The sequence below is a fragment of the Pogonomyrmex barbatus genome, unplaced genomic scaffold (genome assembly GCF_055798465.1).
Source record: "Pogonomyrmex barbatus isolate J1 unplaced genomic scaffold, ASM5579846v1 scaffold29, whole genome shotgun sequence".
NCBI lineage: Eukaryota > Metazoa > Arthropoda > Insecta > Hymenoptera > Formicidae > Pogonomyrmex > Pogonomyrmex barbatus.
The window spans coordinates 247,013-267,907 of NW_028297126.1; the positions used below are offsets into that span (position 1 = coordinate 247,013).

The 20,895-nt window shown below is 35.1% G+C and overlaps 1 protein-coding gene across 1 annotated transcript in view; it reads left to right on the plus strand.

Moving 5' to 3' along the window:
- Nucleotides 1-333: 333 nt before the first annotated feature.
- LOC105424399 (phosphatidylcholine:ceramide cholinephosphotransferase 2) overlaps nucleotides 334-20,895 on the plus strand; it is a 21,189-nt gene continuing 627 nt past the window's right edge. The window contains 7 exon segments of the mRNA XM_089078731.1: nucleotides 334-1,078; nucleotides 1,081-1,151; nucleotides 15,064-15,446; nucleotides 16,488-16,698; nucleotides 16,790-17,064; nucleotides 17,158-17,333; nucleotides 17,610-20,895. The exon segment at nucleotides 17,610-20,895 is cut by the window's right edge and continues 627 nt beyond it. Of these exon segments, the coding sequence (XP_088934857.1) occupies nucleotides 1,064-1,078; nucleotides 1,081-1,151; nucleotides 15,064-15,446; nucleotides 16,488-16,698; nucleotides 16,790-17,064; nucleotides 17,158-17,333; nucleotides 17,610-17,765 (1,287 nt within the window). The 5' untranslated portion in view covers nucleotides 334-1,063 and the 3' untranslated portion in view covers nucleotides 17,766-20,895.

The following is a 20,895-nucleotide window of genomic DNA, read 5'->3' on the forward strand; positions in this document are numbered from 1 at the left end:
CAAACGCACATTAATATAGTTTAATTTTATAAATTAAAGAATATTAGTTTTATTAATTTCAATTTTAAGATAAATTTATAGAAATATATTTATGCTTTATTCGATCTATTTTTTCTGTTCCTTATAAATCATTCCTTATAAATCATTTTATTTTTTATTTTGAATGAACACACACATATGATTATTTTATTGTGTCATATTTTACTTTATTCTCGTCTGTTTTATTTTTCTTCGCGGAAAGTACATTCTAATTTTTCAGAAGAAGAGGACATCTCATGCGGATGTCTCATGTCTCTTTGAGATTTAGTCCTGCGCGGTTATCGAATATTCGTGAATGAATCTGTGACCTCGTCCCGCGTGACGTCACCAGCAGCCGATCGGCCGACCAATACTCATTGGTGAGTGAGGAAGAAGCGGCGATCTATGAGGTAGCGCGTGCGCCGTCGGACGAGAGAAGCACGTACACCGTACACCAGCTACGGGATAAGCGGGCGGGCAGCCAGCCAGGCGGGCTTCCCTGCCGTTCTTCTTTTCGTCCCGTTATTCGAGTCCCGGTGCGAGAAGACAGCGGCGGATAGAGATACGCAACGACAAGAAACTAGAGGGATAATGGGGGAGTATGTTCTTCGAAGTTGAATAGATCTCGCGCGCTTCCGTTTTCATCATCCGGATAAACGGTCGCATCCTCGGTCGCTACCTCTGTGCAGTGTGTTATTTTTCGTGTCATTTTTCTTCCTAGAAAAAAATCTCCGGCTTGTATCTTCTTTCTCACCTTTTTTTCTTAGCGATAGAGAAAGAGACGGAAGGAAGAGAAAGAGTGTCTCTGCTATTTGTTTCGCTCCGCTCCATTCCGTATGCTCCGTTCTGATTGATCGATTATACGGACCCGCGCACGGATAATTGGGTCGCGCGCGCGGCTCAATCGCGACCCAGTTAATGCAGAATCGCGGCTCCATCCACGAAAAGAAATAGGAGAAGCGAGAGAAGAAAGAAACGAAGATGGAGAAGGATTTTCATAAACGGGAGATAAACAAGAGCCCTTAGGCATATACGATTCGTTTGCATGCCTTGGGCTACATCTCTACATATATGATGAAATTGCAGCTATTCGTTATCGAGACGGATTACTGTTGGAGGAAGGCGTTGCTTAGGTAAGCGATTATCCGCTTGTCGTTTCGTTGACAAACGACCGCTACATATGTTTCAAACTTGCATTCTATGTATTCGCCCTGCTTTGACAATTTGAGTTGCATGAATAGAATATGATTAAATAAACGTGCCAATGTTGAATTTGAATCGCTTTCCCCGCTTTACTTGTAGGTAAAGAAACTATATTAAAATTTCTTTCTTTTTTTTTACTGGCTATCCATCACAAAATCAGATAAATTATTATTTTATTCAGATCTTATTTTATCGGATTTATTGATTTGGAATGAAAAAAAGGCAGATTCAAATAGATTTAACAACAGCATGTTCACGTACTAGTGATCGTAACTGATATCTTTATAACATAGTCGCTTTTATGTTTTACGCATATCGTTATTTGTAGCAACTACTCTACATTTCTACATTTCTATTAGTGAAATATTTCAATTATTTATCATATTATTTATTATTTTATTATTACAGTTACATTACGCATTAACCACTCGATTCATCACTCGAAGAAAGGATCAGATCGTATATCATGGCCGCGTTTATACTTCCAGCCAGATTTGCAAGCAGCATTAAGCGATGTCAATAATGTACCTTATCCGCTTGGAATAAAGCAATATTCTCATCGCTAATTCGTACCATTTTTCATTGCTCTCATCTCAGTCTCGTATGTAGATACTTATATGCTTCGCAAGATTGCGAATGTCTCTCAGCAATGTCCACGATATTGATGATGTGGCGATATAGAATCATAACGAATAGCAGCAAAGCTTATCCTCCTCTCTTTTCTACTATCATTCGTTAAAAACAGAAGCAAATGACTCGATGATATCCGATGTTAACGTGCAATCACAATTTGAATTTCGGCGGGCGGAATCATTATCGAGTTTACCGTGACTGTCGTCGATGCGCTCGCGTCGCGCAATTTTGTAATGTAGCAGAATCGAATGGATGCGCGTACAAGTTGCGGACAAGTTACTTCGCGAACGACGCCGAGATTATCGCGCACGATTTTTCAGTTCCGTTTCATTGTCGTTTCTTTTACGAATTTTTTCCTTCTCGGATCTCTGTGACGTTTTCTCGGCGTTTTCTTCGTCCTTGCCACGAATGTGCGCGACGCGAATTTCGTGGACAACGCCATCTTCGCTTGTCCCTTTTTTACGTGAAACGTCACGTCTGGTCGGTGCGTGCAAACCACGGTCAAAGTGGCGCGAGCGGCGTGCCTGTAATCGGTGATCTTTGCGCGTGTGTGCCGTGCCCGCTGTATGGTGTACGCTGTGCGCGTCTGCGCGTGATCAGTCAGTGTGCGTGCGACCGTGCGACGGTGACGTGTGGTGTGAGGCGCGAGGTGGTGCGAGCGAGCGAGCGAGTGCAAATCGCGCGGATCGCCACCAGTGGCGTCCAACAATACGCACGAAACGGAATTGAGCGAAGTGTCGTGAAATTGCATTCAGGACGTATGTGCGTGCGTCCGTCTATCCGTCCGTCCGTTCGTTCGGTCATTCGTGCATGTGTGCCCCGTCGTGTGTGGCTAAAAGTGACCAAATGAATTTGCGTCCAAGATCTAATTCTGAGAATTCGTCGACAACGACAGACGAGCGCGAGCTCGAAGAGGAGTTATTTGCCGTCCAGTGTCCATGTAAAATCACTCACTAGACTGCCCTCTCCCTCGCTCCTCCGTATAGTTGGTTAGTTTCGTGTGTCGTTTGATTAGTGTTGTGTGTCACTCTTGTCTCTCTCTTTCTCTCACACATCTTTCGATTCTCTTCAATACACGCTCCGTTCTCTCTTTCTCTCCCTCCGTCTTTCCTTCTTCTTTCATCCCCTCTTTTAAGAAAGCGATCATATTCGGATCAGTGTTGCTATCAGGGACGCTTTCTCGCGCATGCGTATTTAGATGCAGGTTTAATGCAGGGAAGTATCGTTTAGAAGAAAAAAGGTATTACTTGGTCTTTTACTGCAATTTTTTATATTATATAAAATTGTATAAAATTGTAAAAATTATATAAAAATTATTTAATTATATAGAATTTTAAATATAATTAAATTAATATTAATAATCTATACTAATATACAATAAAATTAATTTTTTAACGAAGTTATATTTTTGTAAATGTAAGGAAAGAAAGTATATAGTACACACAAGTAAAGGAAAGAAAGTATATAATAAAATACATTTATGTGTTTAAAATAAAATATTTTATTTGAAAATTATGAGCATGCTTTTTAATAGCCTCTTTATATATATCTATAATAGTATATTTAGTATATTTATGTTGGATAACAAATAACAAATAATAAATAATAACATTTACCTTTAATAACAATTAATAATATTTAAATATTTACCTTACTTTATTTATCTCATCCTAGCGTGGAGCACGCCAAAATTTTAATGCCTATTATATATGTATGTCATGTTACAGCCCTAGATATAACTAGATATAATTATTGATCATAATACGCATGCGCGAAAAAGCGGCCCTAATAGCAACAATGATTCGGATGCGCATTTTGTTGGTTATGTTTCCCGTTATGTCGTCTCGTGCACATAGTTGTAGCACGGAGTTGTAAAAGCGCGTATGTTTCGCGTCTGGTTGTAGAAGAGAAAGAGAGAAAGAAAGGGAGAGAAAAGGAGAGAGGCAAAAAAGAGACTGTACTGTAAATGACATAGTAGTGTGTGTACGTATAAAGTAAAATGCATAAGTTAAGACTACCTGTCAAGGTCGAATTGCCCAGTGCTTTAACAAGGTATGGCGAGACCTAATTTACAGGTTATTTCTTTTTATTATTTCTCTTATACGATTACGTTACGCGTCGTTTGTAATATCCGAGTTGTATGTTCAAGTTTTAGATACATAATTCTGGATGCTGCTGCATGTCAAAGCTTCGTTTTACGCCTTATTATTAGTTATTTACGCCTTATTATTAGTTATTTTTGAATTGTACATCTTCCAAATATTTGCATCTGCATTCTATATCGTATCCCACTCCTTATGTTTGTTATTTTAGTTTGGACTCTTTAAGAGCTCTACACGAAATTTTATTTTATTTTTACGGATAGAGATATTTATTTTATTTTTACGGATAGAGATATATCTACATTTATGTTTTGTGCTATTATTAAATGCTTAGGAAATCACGTGTGCTATTGTTTCTGCAATGTGGACATTGTCCTGTGCTCTTATTTCAGCCATTATCATGACAGCACAATTATGTTAATGATATCGTGCTAATCACAGTACGTTTGTTTTGCACCCAGAATCATGGAATCCATTATAATCAACTCAATTATTTTCAATAGTTTTTAGCTAAATGCCAATAAAAGAATATTTGATATTATATACATTGCGCACATATATTTATATGGTATTACACCACACACACACACACACACACACGCGCGCGCGCGCGCGCGCGCGCTCAGTACCAATTAATTTTCAATTTAATGCATGAAATATATAATATTATAGATTTTAAATAATAATAGTATTAAATACTAGTACTGAATGAGTTTAATAAAATATTAGTATTACCATACTACGTATATAAAAAATGCTTATCATATAAGTATATTTATCAGATATTCAATAAGTTGAAATGTTCCAAAATTGGCAGCGCTGCTTTATCGTGATAAAATTTCGTATCACCGTTTCCCCATATAATTAAAATACATAATTCCAAGTAATAATCGAACATTTTTTGTCATGCACTTTAATAACTGGTTTCACTTTCATCATATATCATGGTTTCTAACAATCTGTAATCAATTTCATCGCAGATGATGCGACATTTTTTGTGGAATATTTACAAAATTGATCGTTTTAATGTAATTTAATGCAATTAAATTTTTCTATAAAAATTAATACAAGAATTATTTTCTTCAAAAATGGAAATTTAATTTATGAAAATCAAAATTATTATCTATAATATATTAACGAATGTATTTATAAAATCTTATCTAGAACTTTTTGATACAAAAGGCTTTTGGCCTTGTAACGCTCATAAAAAATTCCAACCTTTCAATATCCAATATTGTCTTTATATGACTTGTATTATCATACATAATTCCGTTGTTATCACGATGACACTCTGCATTATCTCATCTTTTATATTTATATTTTATATTTATAATTTAAAAAATATTTAAAGAATATTTGTTTAGCATTATCTGATATTTTGAAACTTAATATAATCACGTTTCTTTGTGCGATCGCAAAAAATACGGTTATTTATATTTGTCATTATATGCGCGTGTAATCCGTGATGCAGCTGTATCATATATAACGATCAAGAGACATTTATTTGAACAGCTGGTGTCGAAAATATATCAGATGTTTATCTGAACTATCGTAGGCGTTGAAAACGTTAAAAACGAGAGTGCGCGTTTTAATATATTTGTCCTGCTGATAACGTAAATTTTTTTAAATATGGCAACAATACTAGAAGGAAAGATGTTTTTGGCAAGAAATTTATTAAAATTTCTACATATATATTATATATATATATATATATATATATATATATATATATCTGTATACTTGTTATGTTCATTTATCATATATATAATGATACAAGTACGATAAAAAAGTTGTTAGTTATTGATATAATTAAGATAAAATTAAAGGTACATCTAAAACATTTTTAAAAATTTAATTTATTATTTAGTTTGTTACACGAAGCACAATTTACCACGCGCAAATGCAGATTAGTCGTTGTTATATATTGCGTTTTGAAACGCGCATTCAGTATCAGGCAGAAGGCGATAACGATAATCGTCATCGTCTCAATGTCCAAGGTGGTTAGTCTCTCCTTCCGTTGATCGAGCCTCATTTATTCCACAACACTATACGATTATTCTTATATAAAAAGCAACTGACCTTATCCATCGTTAAGCTCAATGCAAGCTGCATCCGTAACTCTGTTATCTATTATGTGAATTTGTTATGTCAATCTGTGAAGTTAAACGATTACAATCTTTGAAATACATTGAAAATCGGAAGAAATTTATATAATTTTTTAAATTATCGATTATCTTTTAAATTTTGAAAGAATAAAAAAGAGAAGGGCTATTTTCTTTTTCTTTTTTTTTTTTCCAAGAATTTAATAATTTTGAGAAATGTAAAATCTGAGATTATTTGACTCGATATACTGTAATTTATTACTCACTGAATACTAATTTTAATTCGCGAACTATACTTATCGCGAGTTATACTTATCGCGTCTCTGAATCTGTAGATAACATCTTTTTGTCACGAAAGCTTTTCCTTGCTGTGACTTTGATCGAAGCACACGTGAAGTCACGAAAAGGTCGATTCACGAGAATGCGAACCCTTTTAAGGGCCGTTCAGTCAGATAATACGCATAGGTCGTCGCGTGAATCACCTGGGCGTAATCGAGTGTACGCGTCGTTATTCTACCAAGTGCACATGCACGTGCGAACAAAATAGCATTTACGTTGTGTCTTTTTTTAGATCCGCCCAAATTATGGATCTAAAGTATCATCTTTATTTTTATACCTTTACGTCTGTTATGTCTCATCGTTCGTGAATATCATATATTTTTCTCGTCTATATCTATCTTTCCTCTTTCTTAGTTTACAAGACATTATTTCGAAGTAAAATTTTGTTTTACCGACATATATAATTATATATTATAAAATATATCGAATTTCAATAAATATGTAAATGAAATATTCACATTTTTCGCTTTGATATTCGAGTCTATGAGTTTTGCTGGATAAATGTACTTAAATGTGGCAAAAGTTTGGAAAGCATATTTATTCTTTTAATCTGAATCAACTCGAGATTAATTCGAGTGATTGGACAGGCAATTGCTGAATTCTCTAGGTATTTTTAGAGCAGTCTCTCGTCAGGTCTCGAAGCGGTTTGGCCTTTCACTTGATTTTGATCAGTTTCCATTCGTCAATGGGTATTCTGTAATGGTTAACGTGTCATTCCGATTTCATTATGTTTCGTTATTTCATTATGTTTCGGTATTTCGGATAATCTGCATATTTTTTTAATTACTCATTCTTAATTTTTTCGTATTCCGCAACGCATAAATTTCTTTACGATTCGTTCTCTCTTTGCAGTGCACGTTCTTATGCACGGTGCACAGTCGATTTTCTTTTTCGAATTTTTAATTGTAATGTAAGAATTGAAATTGATTCTATTGTAATTTTTATTCTTGGTTTTTATTCGTCCACATTATTCTCTCATTCCATCGTTCTATTTCAATTATTCGGTTCTGCCCTCGCATTCTCTCCTCTTCTCGCTCTTCTCTTTCCTCACCCATCAGGGTTAACGTAGTTTCCCCTCTCTCCAACTCTCCTTCTCCCTCTTTATATCTCTCTTCCTCGTTAACCCGCGCGTGGTTTTCCTTTCTATGTAGTAATTATGTGGCACAGCAGTATGACGCCTCTACGAACAGTTTTTTTACTTGACGTGTGAGTAAAAACACGTTCGATACCTAGTGCTCTTTTTATTTTCCTATTTATGATTAATAAGCTTGATTAAAACATTTTTTGTATCTTTTTTTTCCTCTTTTTTTTTTACGCAGATTTTTCTTCAGGTAAGATTTTCCAACATCTCTATAATTTTTGCATAACGTGTCATTGTATATACGTTTGGAATGTAGCGATGACGTCACAATCGTCGAGAAAGATTAGCTTCGTATAACGAATCCTTATTATCGATAGCAAAAAGATATTCGCTGCCAATGATAAGTTTTATCGATTCAGAGGAAAATCTTTGGATTATCAATGCGCGAGTTAAGAAAACTTATAAAATTGGATCAGCCAGGCAAACAAGATTTCATTTTTCAGACTTTCATTAGTTATAATCTATGATCATACGTTCTTATCGAAGATACTGTAAAGAAGAATGCGTAAAAAATCGATATAATTATAATTGACTGTAAAAATATTGGGAAATTAAAATGTATTTCAGTTTCATTTCGAATCTTAATGTTTATTAATTGATTATTCTTATAATTTTATTAGAAGTCGATTCATTAAAAGTTATTTTACTTTTACAGACTTGTATCTCTGGTAAGGTACGCAAGCTTTGAATAGTATTTATTATTTTTATAGTTATTTTTTATATTTAGATGATCACATAAGAGTGTTTTGTAGAATAAGCCAGGAGTATATGTATTATTATGTAATGTATTATTTTCTTTCGATTCTGATTCCTTTATTTAACAAGTTAATTTTACATGAATCTTCCTTAATAATAGTTAGTCGGATAAAAATTTTCAAAAATAAATTTCAAATTCTGAGAAAATTAATCGCGCCTTGATATAAATATTCAAAGAAGGCTAGATTTAAAACTTTTTTTTTTTTTTTTTTAATTTAAAACATTATCGAATATCTGTCCTTACATAAGTACCAATATTTCTTTAGATAGTAATTCGTTTCGCGAGTAATTTCTTTGATGTTTTGGGATATGGCATAATAGCTGATTTTAATTAAATACAATATGGTGAGTTAATATGTTTATGCATTGAGGAAATAATCAAAGTAACTTGACTTTCATTTGTTTTTTTTTTTTGGATGTCATCGATCAATTTGATTTGATTGTAACTTCAATTCAAGATTCGTCAATTCATCAATTCTTCGACATGAGCAGCGCGCATATACAACTAAACAGATTGCTCTATGCAACGCGATAGACGCTAATGTATCCAATACGTAATAGAACTGATTCGTATCAAATGACGCATTCTCGGTGTATTGTTCAATCTATCAATTATTCCGATATAAGCGAAAATTAGAGAAGTTACAAATGTCTGTTCAGGAAAGCGAATAAAGCCGAAGCAAAAATCATAATATTTAAGCAAATTTTTTTCAGGTTATTTAAATTTTATTATATTCGTGATCGTTTTCGTCAAATATAATTGTAACAATTGTTACGATTATGAAAGACAGGCTATGCACATTAAATGTTTTAAGATAATTTGATTCATCCGTTACTAAATTTATAGTTATTTCTATTTCAATTGTACGCAAGGTAAGAAATTCATAATTATATTATAAGATATTTTTTAAAGACGAAAATGTTATTAGTGGTATATCTAATTTTTCAATTTGTACAATTGTTAAAACTGTTATTTCATTGAATTTGATAAGTAAGCTGATAATCTTGTCATTTGTATTAATGAATGAGGTTACTTTTCTCGCGATAATATTGCGTTCTCGCGAACATACGCTTCGTTCCACCTTCGTGACATAAAATTTATTTGCTAACATTATGTATTAACCAGCTGGTGCTGGTGTTACACGTTTCGATACCATTGTCATCTATTTGTACGAAATTAATTGGAATTTATTGGCAGTCGGCAGCCAACTGCCATGAATCAGTTGAGACGGGAAGGAAATGAGTCATGGGTTAAGCGGTTCATTCGTGATGTAATTACATAGGTTCGCTCAAAAGTGAAATGTTCACGCTCGAATTAGTAAATCATGAAAAAATTGCACGTGATAAAATGTATTTAAAAAAAAGTAATAACGATAGATTCTAAAAAAATATACATATATTTTATCGATTTGTCTTATTCCTTTTGCTATATAACTTTTGCTTATATAACTAAGATATCAGTTATTTGTTTTTAAATTCTTATTCAATAATATCTCTCTGTATCTCTGTTTCTCTGTAACTCGTTTCATCGATGTATTATCTTGTTTGACACGTATAAAGATAACTTGTAATAATCGAATACAGGAAGTCTCTATTAAATGGTAAGCACGTTCGAGAGAAATACTTTTTTTCTGTCTCTTTTGCCAAACTTTCGACTACAATCTGATAACGAGATGGTATTGGTGCATACTGGTATTGTTAGCACACTAGTTTTGCAATTTATATAATAAGAGATAAACGAAAAGTCATTCAGTTGACTGCCAGTATTGTTTAGCCTTCCTCGAATATCGCGAAAAGAATTGTTTGAAACTTTTTCGTGGAAATATATACAATAATCAATACTTTTTACAACACCATTCGAACGAGCCGCGTTGTAAATTATTCAGTGGACGTATGAGTCATTACTTCGACGCAACGCGAATATAACGGCAAGATTGTAGAAATCTCGTTAGTTTTCTGATATAGCTTGTTGAATCGTGTCTGAGCAGCGGTGATTGAACCCTCGATCGATCTTTCCGAGTTCCCGTGACCCTACGGGTCACGAAACCGATAGATGTATTTGTCTCAGGAAGCTTAAAACTAATATAGCCAAGCTTCGGGAAATTTCTCAATTAATTCCAAAACATCAAATTTTTTAATCATATACGACGATCACTTACGATATTTAGAAATTTAATAATGTTTTTTTTATTGAAACAAATTTGGAAGAGATGGGATGATGTAATACAAATCGATCAGACTGACATTAAGTTTTAAGTAAAGTTAATGAGCATTATTCTTATAAAGTTGTTTAATTACATGAAATTTTTAGATGTTTTTCTCCTTATTATAGTTATTTGTTACAGTAATATCTGTAACAAAGTATGCATTTTTCGTGTACTTTTTTTGTGATAAGTGCGATTTTTTATTTGGCGCCATTACGATACAGGAAGATCGGTTAATAATTACTTCATAGTTCGCGATATATGACGCGATATATGATAAGAGCAGCAATTTCGAATAGCATAAAGAGATTAATGCGATATTGCAGTATATCCAGTCGTTGAAGATTATAAACAAGCTGATTGCGATGCGATCATTTTTTTTTGCACAAAGATAAAGAATCAATACAGAAATAAGTATTGCATTAGACGTGGTTATATAAATCGCCACGAATGATCGATCTTTTTGCGAAATAACATATTCGATTAGGTCATAATTCCTATTGAGTTAATAAATTCCATATTTATGTTTTACTCTAAACTATAAATTAATTATTGATTAATTATTACATTAATTATTTGTAGATAATATTTATTTATTTATTTTTTTGTTAAATTTGGGATGCATTTTTTAAATATAAAATGCATCCCAAATTATATGCAAATCGATAAGAATTGAAAGTCAAAATTTTAGAATCTATTTTTTTTAACTCTTAAACTATAAAAAGATATTTTTTGATATAAAAAAAATTAATAATTTCTAAAATATTCTTTATAATGCATTATCTCTCGAATATTTCTTCAAAGGCATGAATAATGTATATTTATTCAGTATAATATCGAAGCGCGAGCTTTTTAATCCATTATCGATAACGCGATATATTCATAATTATTTTTATCATCATAGTTTTGCAATAGCCATTAAATATTTATACATACTTATTTTCCGAAGGAACTTCGTGTGAAGGTCTTTCGAAATAATTAAAATTTAAGGAAATCGTTTAAATATAGAATTATCTACACATTCCGAGTATTGCTGCATCACATTTATATTGACATTTTATTTCGATCGAACGTTCGGCGTGTTGTGTTTATCGTTTGATAATAAATCACCTATTATAATTTGGCATAATGACGTGTCAGAATAGAGATAGCGGTTGTAGTGGAAGATAATAGTTACGATAAGTACTTGGCTTGTCGGAAAGTTTTGTCGTACTTCCGCGCTAATGGATTATAAATCGCCAGACAGCGTCGTATGTTCTCGAACATAGTTATGTGAAAATGTCCACCTGTTACGAAAGTTATTGAGACTTCTATTTCATACTAGACATGTAAGGTCTTAGAGTAATAAGTATCTAACTGAATAAGTAAATAATCCGCCTTTAAGAGTTGATATTGTCGCAAGTACTCATTCTCTATACATACACTATCTCATAAGAACATGCGATTGAAGAAATGTTAATGAAATTGAACAATTAAAGAGATGTGTATGTATATATGCATCTTGAAACTATATTTGACAAATATTGAAATTTGAAATTAAGTCATTTCACGAATTATTATTCTTATTGATTATCATACTTTTTGTACATCTGACTTTCTCATTCAAACAGAAGTAAATTGACGTAAATTGGCGAATTAAGCGTGGGTGTGTAACGAAATGTTAGGTTGTGTGCGATACTAATGAGCTTTGTGAATTAATTTAGAATAAAGCAAAGGGGATGCACGTGCGATAAGTGAAATGTGTATAACGTGTATAACATTGTACATGTATAATAATCTGTTTTCGTTACACGAATGAATTATAATTATACTTTAAGTTGCCTCTATGCAGAACTATGACTTTTAAAATATATTGTGATCACGAAAAACCTTAAATTAAAATGTCAGAATTAAATCTATATTTAAATGTAACTGAAGCGTCAGGTTTCTTTAGTTTTTACATTTTCCATATTTTGAATGAAAAATAATTTCATAATTACGTCTCTTATTTTCGAAATCTGAAATTTTGCACAACATTCTGTAAGTAAACGTTTTTCAATAGCGATCAATTGAGCAATTAGAATTACTTTATTCAGTGCTTCGTTTTGAGTAACCTCTTCCTCTTTACTAAAACCTCAAGACAACTCTTTGTCGCGTTCATAAACAAGGGTTAATCACTTGACTACTCTTTTTAACGGGTAGTTCCTGCATGTATTGTCCCTTCTCATTCTTCTCCCTAACTCGTGAAAGTGAATCAACGACATAGGGTCTCCGACGAGGGTGATATCCGGATTAATTATGACAACTGCTCAGGCTTCTTTTCCGCTCAAGATCATCGAGTCCATGAGATCGCCACTTTGGTTGAAAGGATCATTATCGAGATTGAGAAAGTTGTCGCTTTATGCGTTTATCAGCACCAATCGAGAAGTCGCATTTCAAGGATTCTATCTTTTGACCTCATAAAAGTGATATCCGCCTCGAGGATCCCTTGCCTGACGTTTCTCGCATTAAAGATCTTTAGGATGCAACCGTGTTAGATTGTCCTGGAAATTCGCGGTTTTACATTGAGTCATAAATAAAATTATTGTATTATTGAGTATCTTATGTCTGCCTCAAAGGTTTATTCTGCAAAGGTGATTTCTCCAATTAATTTGAGGATAAATTTTCCTAGTTTTTCTAGAAACATCAAGAGAGACGCTATATATATTACATAAAATGTTATAAAATTTTTCTCATTCTCTATATTTTCCTCTATATTTTTTATAATCGAACTTGGAATTAAAATCCTGACTTTTTTTTTTTTTTATAACAGAATATAAAACGATATTTCAAAAGACAAAAGACTGCATATAATATATTTAAGATTTCGTAATATATCTATTTTTTGAAAATTCTTTATTTAATAATATTCTAATATTATACCTCGACTCGGAGCTGCCAGAGCTGAGAGAGACGCGCTACAAGTACAATTGTATAATCACGGATCACTTCTCGCGAGCGCTCTCGACTGGTTCCAGACTATAATGATGAGCGTAAACTACCATTTTCTGCATCGTCCATCGTCGGACTGTAATTTGTTCAATAAACGTGAACGATACTTAGCCTTAACACCGAGCGTCAGTTACCGGGCCGAGAGAGATGGCCGATACAGCCGTTACCTTTCCCACGAAATCAGGTGTCGTGTTAACGTACGGTCCTTGATGTTAAACATTTATATCGCGGGTGGACATATGATTCCGAAGCGTTATCTATAGATCGGCGGTACCTTGTTCGCGCGCGAATCGAAAGTAATGTCCGTGCCGCTGGCGCGGCGCGCAGTTTAGAATGCGTTTAGAATGCGTCTGAAGTCGTGCCTGACGAGAGTTCGCATCGGAGTGCGAAACGCCGCCAGCGACGTGTTTTCAGAGATGTCGAGCGATGTGCACGAGGCGCAGGTAAAGGAAGAGACACGTCATAAAAATTCTACGTAAGAAAAATAAAAAAGCATTCTTCACCGAGGATCTTACTCGCCGCTAAGCTTGTCCGAATCGTTACTCCGGCACGCGCCAACATAGGCAAAAGAACCAAATATACATAGGCGCGATAAAAAAATACTACGTAGAGTAAAAAATTTTTCGATCGTCGATGCACGCTGAATCTCACTTGGCTAATCGTTACCTTTGGTCACGCGCGAATCGCGGGTCTACCAACGATACGGGATAATACCAGTTCTGACGACCGCATCCTGCCGCATGACGCTTCCTGTTACGATCTTTCGTGCGGAATATCTTGGCTTTCTATCCGCGGATAGGCGGTCAGTTCGATTTGCCTTTCCTCCTCGCGGAAAGCTTTCGCGTCAACTCGGATTTAGAAAATTCTCGCGCTCTTTGTCCGCGCGCGACAATCTTTTCCCTTTATACGGCGATAAATGTCTAAAAATATCGCATTCTGCGGGGCGTGACGCGCAATGGACGCTCCAGGCAAATTGTGCGCCGTTCGTAGAACTGTGTCACGTGTAACATTAGCTTTATCGACGATGCGACGATCGTTGGGGCAAGCGACCAGCATTTAGTCGATACATGGGAACAAATTTCGATTTTCGATTGTAATGAGAAAACGAATCAAAATAATATACTGGATAAGAATTTAAAAAGTAAAGAAAAATACGAGTGCATTAAGTCTCGTATTTCGATAATGGTCGTCGAATTTCGTTTCTAAAAACGACACATATCAACACGGTGTTACAATATGTGAATGGGATAGATGTGTGTAGGGTCACTCCTCTGTGAGACTCCTCTGTTTTTTACGTGTGCGGACGTGTAAAGCGATTTTTCTTTATCTCACGGATCTATTTAACAATAGCTCGATTATTTTCTACGCGATGAAGCAGCGCGTGCCAAGGTCAGGTTTCGTTTCCGCGAGCCGACGAGCTCTCGCCGTCGTCTTTCGCTTCATTCGCTTCATTCGTTCCATCAGCGACGATCCGAATCGTCGTACCAAATACCGAATAATTTCAAGACACAATGGTGTTCTCTGATATGTAAGGTACATACATCTCGAGAGTCGGATTCGGACTATCAGGACAAGTCGATTTCTGTTTTATGCAGGATGGTATTGGATCCCAAGGCCACCAGTTTACACAACGATTACGGAAGCTTCGATCGACCGTTGGGCGCCGGGGAGGGCCACGAGAGGGACGTTGAGGCGGCGGTTGATGGAAGCAGCAGCGGGATGGCGCAGTCCAGTGATGTTTATCAACGGCAACCACTGTTGCCCGGGGCGCCGTTGTCCAAAAGCAAGGACAAGTGGTCCGGAGTGGCTTCGGGCTCGGACTACTACGAGGATGATGAGGATGAGAAAGGTATCGAAGGTCTGGGCAGACATCCCGGGATCCCGAACGGTTCCGGGAGCGGCATCGTCAAGATCGACATGCCGGCGCCGCTTCGCGAGGAGCCGCGTTTTCCCAAGGAAAAATGGAAAACGTTTCTTGGTAAGAGAGAGCGCGCGAAAGTCAGAGATTCGTCTCTCTGAAGAATCACGTCTATCTTCTTCTATGCGAATACTATACTTATACGAAGGTAGATGGAGAATCGCAGCTTTATTTTGAGGACAGAAAGATAATATCATAAGAATCGTACTCTGTAAAATCAGTAATATAGCAATTCCCTTGCCTTTTTGGGGTAAAAGATAAAAGAGATAAAGAGTTGAAGGAAAAATTAACGTCGCTTCAATAAAACTATATTATATTTAATATTAATATGCTACTATTCATTCCGAAATTATATAAAATTTGTAAAATAAATCTTAGAAATGAGAAAAAATGTAAAGGATTCTGGCAATTGCAACGAATAGATTTTTAACTGTTAAACAAAAAAAGTATGCATTCGTTTAAATACCAAGTGTTTTCTCTCTCTCTCTCTCTCTCTCTCTCTCTCTCTCACTCTCACTCTCACTCTCTCTCGATCTAATCTATTTACGATAAAAACTTTTGAAAGCTTGGCAAGCTCATCAACTTGAAAGTCTCTCCGGTTTCACCGCGTGTTCGTATGACGTTCGTTCGCGTAGCGGGACTCCATCGAGATCGAGGTCGTTATATGGCCTAGTATTCGTTCGATACACCAGTCTGCCCGCGCAGCTTCATCTCTCGCAGAGAGCCTCCCTCCAATCGATCTCTCCTGTCCTACAGAGACGTATCCTCGCGATTTATTTTCGATAGCTTTTAGCTATTTAGAGTTAATCGAATCGAGCAGCTGGATGCTTTTGCCGCTATGCTATTTGCAAAATATATGGCAAATACACGGAGCAACGGGGTTTCGCAAGTCCCGTTATGAAGTTCTGTTACGATGATGCAGATCGTCGTTGCACGACAGAGTCGATAAGAGTAATGCCAGAGAGCAGTTATTCTCGAGCATCCTTCGAGAACGGAAGAAGCGACGTATGAAACAAGAAAGTAGCACGATGATTACATTTAAATTACATTTAAATAGAGGGATGTTACAAAGCGATATATGTAAGCTATTTTCCGTTACAGCATTTCTCTTTATGGTCGTAAACTTCATACTAACGACGGCTTCCCTCGCGATGGTCCACGAGCGTGTTCCAGATAGAAACACGTACGGACCGCTTCCCGATATAGTGCTGGACAACATCACTGCTCAGGATTGGGCGCTTAACGTCTCGGAAGTTCTGATCATGATCATGTCCAATTCCGCGATGATTTTTATTATTTTTCACAAGCATAGGTGCGTAAAAAATTTAGAGCAAGTAAATGGACGCCGGATAATCTTTTTTTAAAAACGTATCTTGCCCTAACATTCAGGTTTATAATTTCAGATTTATAATAGCTAGACGAATATTTCTGCTGATGGGTTTTCTCTACATGATGAGGAGCATCACGATGTACGTAACGGTCGTACCGATTGCCAGTAAAACTTACTACTGCAGCCCGAAGGCGAATAACACCAGTCCGCTTCTCGTGACAAAGCGAGTCTTGCAACTCATCTCTGGTTTTGGCTTGTCCATTAACGGCAAACACACTTATTGCGGAGATTACATTTATAGCGGGCACACAGTCGTCCTTGTACTCAGTTACCTGATTATTAAGGAATGTGCGTATCATTGTCATTCGTTCGAAAAATAAATACGAATATGATGCGTGATGTTAACATAACGTCATAATGATTCGTGAATACGCATTCTAGATTCTCCGAGGAGATGTCAACCGATCCATTGGCTGGCGGGTCTGGCGGTACTCGTCGGGGTAATTATGGTCTTGGTAGCTCATGGCCATTATACCGTGGATGTACTTATAGCTTACTATGTTACTACGCGTCTATGGTATATTTATCATACGCTAGCCAACAATCCAAATCTCAAGGTATGTTTTACTTTCGAGCGCGTCTGTTGAAAATTCTGTTTTATGATAAAGATGATGCGTTTGACAATTGATAGTTAATATTATTAACATTACGTCAGTTTTACATTAATTATGTCTTTACATAAAAAATTATTTAATATAATAAATTTACAAAAAATTATTTAATATAATAAATTTCAGTTTTAATATTATATATAAAGTAACGATCAATGGACATATTCGTCTTGTAATTTCTATTTTGTCATCGCGTAAGAACAAACAACTCAATTTTTACAGCAATACGGACCAAACAACTTTTTGGCCCGGCTGTGGTGGTTCCCCATTTTCAAATATTTTGAGAAGAATGTGGGCGGCACAGTGCCACGACAATATGACTGGCCTCTACCCTGGCCTCGACGGTTTCTTGCCAAGCACCCTAATCGAGATAGTTAATATTTATCGTGACTTCATGATAGAGGCTGTTAAAAACAAAGGAGTTATTATACTTGTTATATAATTTACACACTCCCATGCGCGCGCGCGCGCGCGCGCGCGCGCGCGCACACACACACACACACACACACACACACACACAAACATCATATGTATAAATCTCTAGGCTTATCGAGGTAAAAGTTCGCTAAAAAAGAATATATATTGGACGTATGATTGTTTTAAGAGCGACTGCACATTTATTATTGAAGTATAAATTTTGTGTTGTTCACTTTTTTGTAATCCAATCGTGAACTGTCAAACACAATACCCATGCTCTTTCACATACAAGTATCGTCCAGCCCGATAGTTTACTTTCCATTTGGTTTTTATACAATTTATATACAATATAAAAAAATAGATAGAAGAATAGAAAGAAAAGAATTTTATGATAATGTCATAAAAATTCGAATGGAGAAAGGAAAGTATTTGAGAGTTAATATACAGTGACATATATTACTTCGCTTGAGATTTATATTTTCAAATAGCTACATAACAAATCGAAAGTAATACGATAAATAAGTAAACATAGGACAATGCATGTTTTTAAAATCTCAAACGATACTGTGCAATAAGGAATATTTGTAATCCGTAACATTGTAGATTAATATTAAGATGAAATCTAAATCCTTCCTCCAGACGAATTTTTGAGTCATATTCTCAATTTGAGTCGACGTCTTGACTTCCAGTAATCTAGATGTCGTCCCTGACTTTGCATTCGCGAAACGAATTATTCCGGTGAAAAACGATTTTGCAGATAAATTTGCCAAAAATATAGACTCGCGTGATGTATATACCCTTATTAAAGTTCCATCTTGCCTTTATCCTCGAAATTGTTTCCTTCATACTTTGTCAAAGAGAAATAGCCACTATCCAGAGACTAGAAGCGATTGTGCAATTTCGTGGGACCAAAACAGGAACACTCAATAGTAAATGTTAATTCATTGACAAATTAATGTGTAAGCACATCGAATTGTAACGCGCACGACATGATCATACATATATACCGCAACGTTGACAAAAAGTTCTAATAATATTATCATTAATCACAAATTTAGTAGGTTTCGTTACATTACCTGATATATGGCCTGTTATGGATGAAATTTGGACTTGTTACCTGCCACATATACAAATTATTGATAATTATCGATTCGTTCTTCGAACGTATAGCCTGCCACACATTTGAAAAAATTTATTTGTGAAATTTTAACACATCTAGAACAATGAATTTCTAAAGGATACATCTCACTCTTCTAACTTCCATTAATCGATATACATGAAAGTATCCTATAGAAAATAATGAAGGAGAAACAGCAGAACAAAAAGAAGAAAGTACTGAAGCATATGCCGCATTCGTGTTTTCACGGAATAAGATCGTTGTACGCTTGTGCATACACCGGATGTTGTCATACATATATACATATATACATTGCAGAGGCAATGTAACAAATCATGCAAAATGTAAAAGGCAATTTTGCATTCGTGGAGAGATCGAAGTATTAGAATAGATCGATCTTTCGTACGATTATCTCTTCCTTCGTTCTTCTCACGTTTCATTGTTTCCTCACATCTCTTGCCTTACTCTTTTTTCTTATTTGAGGAAAAAGAGTGATATAATTTAATAATATTGATAAATATATCGTGCTTCTTGAATAGACGATTATGAGTCTCAGTTAATAATGTACAAATAAATGGTGACGAGTGTGACCGTTCATTTTCCTAGTATTCAATGAGAGCTGCGTGTATGTTGCATGTGTGTTATAAAAGTCGAGTAACATTTAATTATCGTTTAAATTGTGTTAACATGATGACATGTTAGCTCGTCCGTTCGTGATTCATTGTTGAATCTCTAATATGAAACGCACTTGCAACGCTTCACCATTTTTAATTGAATCTTTTGTTATCTGTTTTGTGTATATAGTTTAAATAAAATATTTACACAACACTTCGCGAAAATTTCCATGCAAATCTATATTTTTATTACATAATTAGATGAAACAATTGGAGATGCGTCAGGTTGTACAGAGCTGATTTTTATTGTACTTTTTTTATAATATTCCAATTACAATCTGACGCGTTTGATAATTGAATAATTTATGCAAAACTGACAAAGAAGAAGAATGATAAGGGAAGAGAAATGCGATCACATTGTTAGTAGTGTAATTAACTCTTTTCTGTCTGTGATGATAATTAAAAAAAAAAGAAGAAGAAAATCGCCGTTGTGTGATCTCACGGTCTTAATAATATAGCGATCGACTGGCGAATCAACATCGTACGATGTGACCCTTATGGCCACTTGATACTTCATCTTGACATTCAAATTATAAATGCGTGTAACTGTTGAATATATATTTTAATAAGATCAATGTAGTTTGTGGTAAAGTTTCTGGCTCGAAATTTGTGCAGCGCATTTGACGAAATAGATAATGCCGTATTTAGAGGTATATTTTTGAAATATATGCATAATGTACATAGACGGATTCTCAGCTGATATATACGTACGTATAATAGGACGATAGCGTATCGATAACGATCGCTAATCGTTACACGAATGCGAGAATAACGAACACAGAGAGAGAGTACATATATTCAGATATTACAAATATATGTTTACAGAGATGGTTATGTATCGTGCGCGAATTTTCTTGTATGTATGTATGCGTGCATGTGTGTATGTGCATAACGCATATTTGCAATGCTACTGTTGCCCTTCGGAATGGATACGCTTTATACGCGATAAAAAGAATTTTGATGTGTAAAGCTTAGGTCGGCCCGACGTTTATGAGAACGATATTAGATCTCTCGGATCTATATTTGTATAAAGAAATATAAGCCAAAAGATATACTCTAGAGTATGCGTATGTATAAGTATTTCGCTGACGTGACATGTGCATATACTTGTACGCATATATGTACGAATATGTATTATAAAAATTATATATTTACACGCACACTGATAGGAGAAAGCTTTTTCTATTAATGGAAGGGCTTCTCGTGTTGATGTTTAATTATATAAGATACATACATACATACATACATACATACATACATACATATATGTGTGTGTGCGTGTGTGTGTGTATATATATAT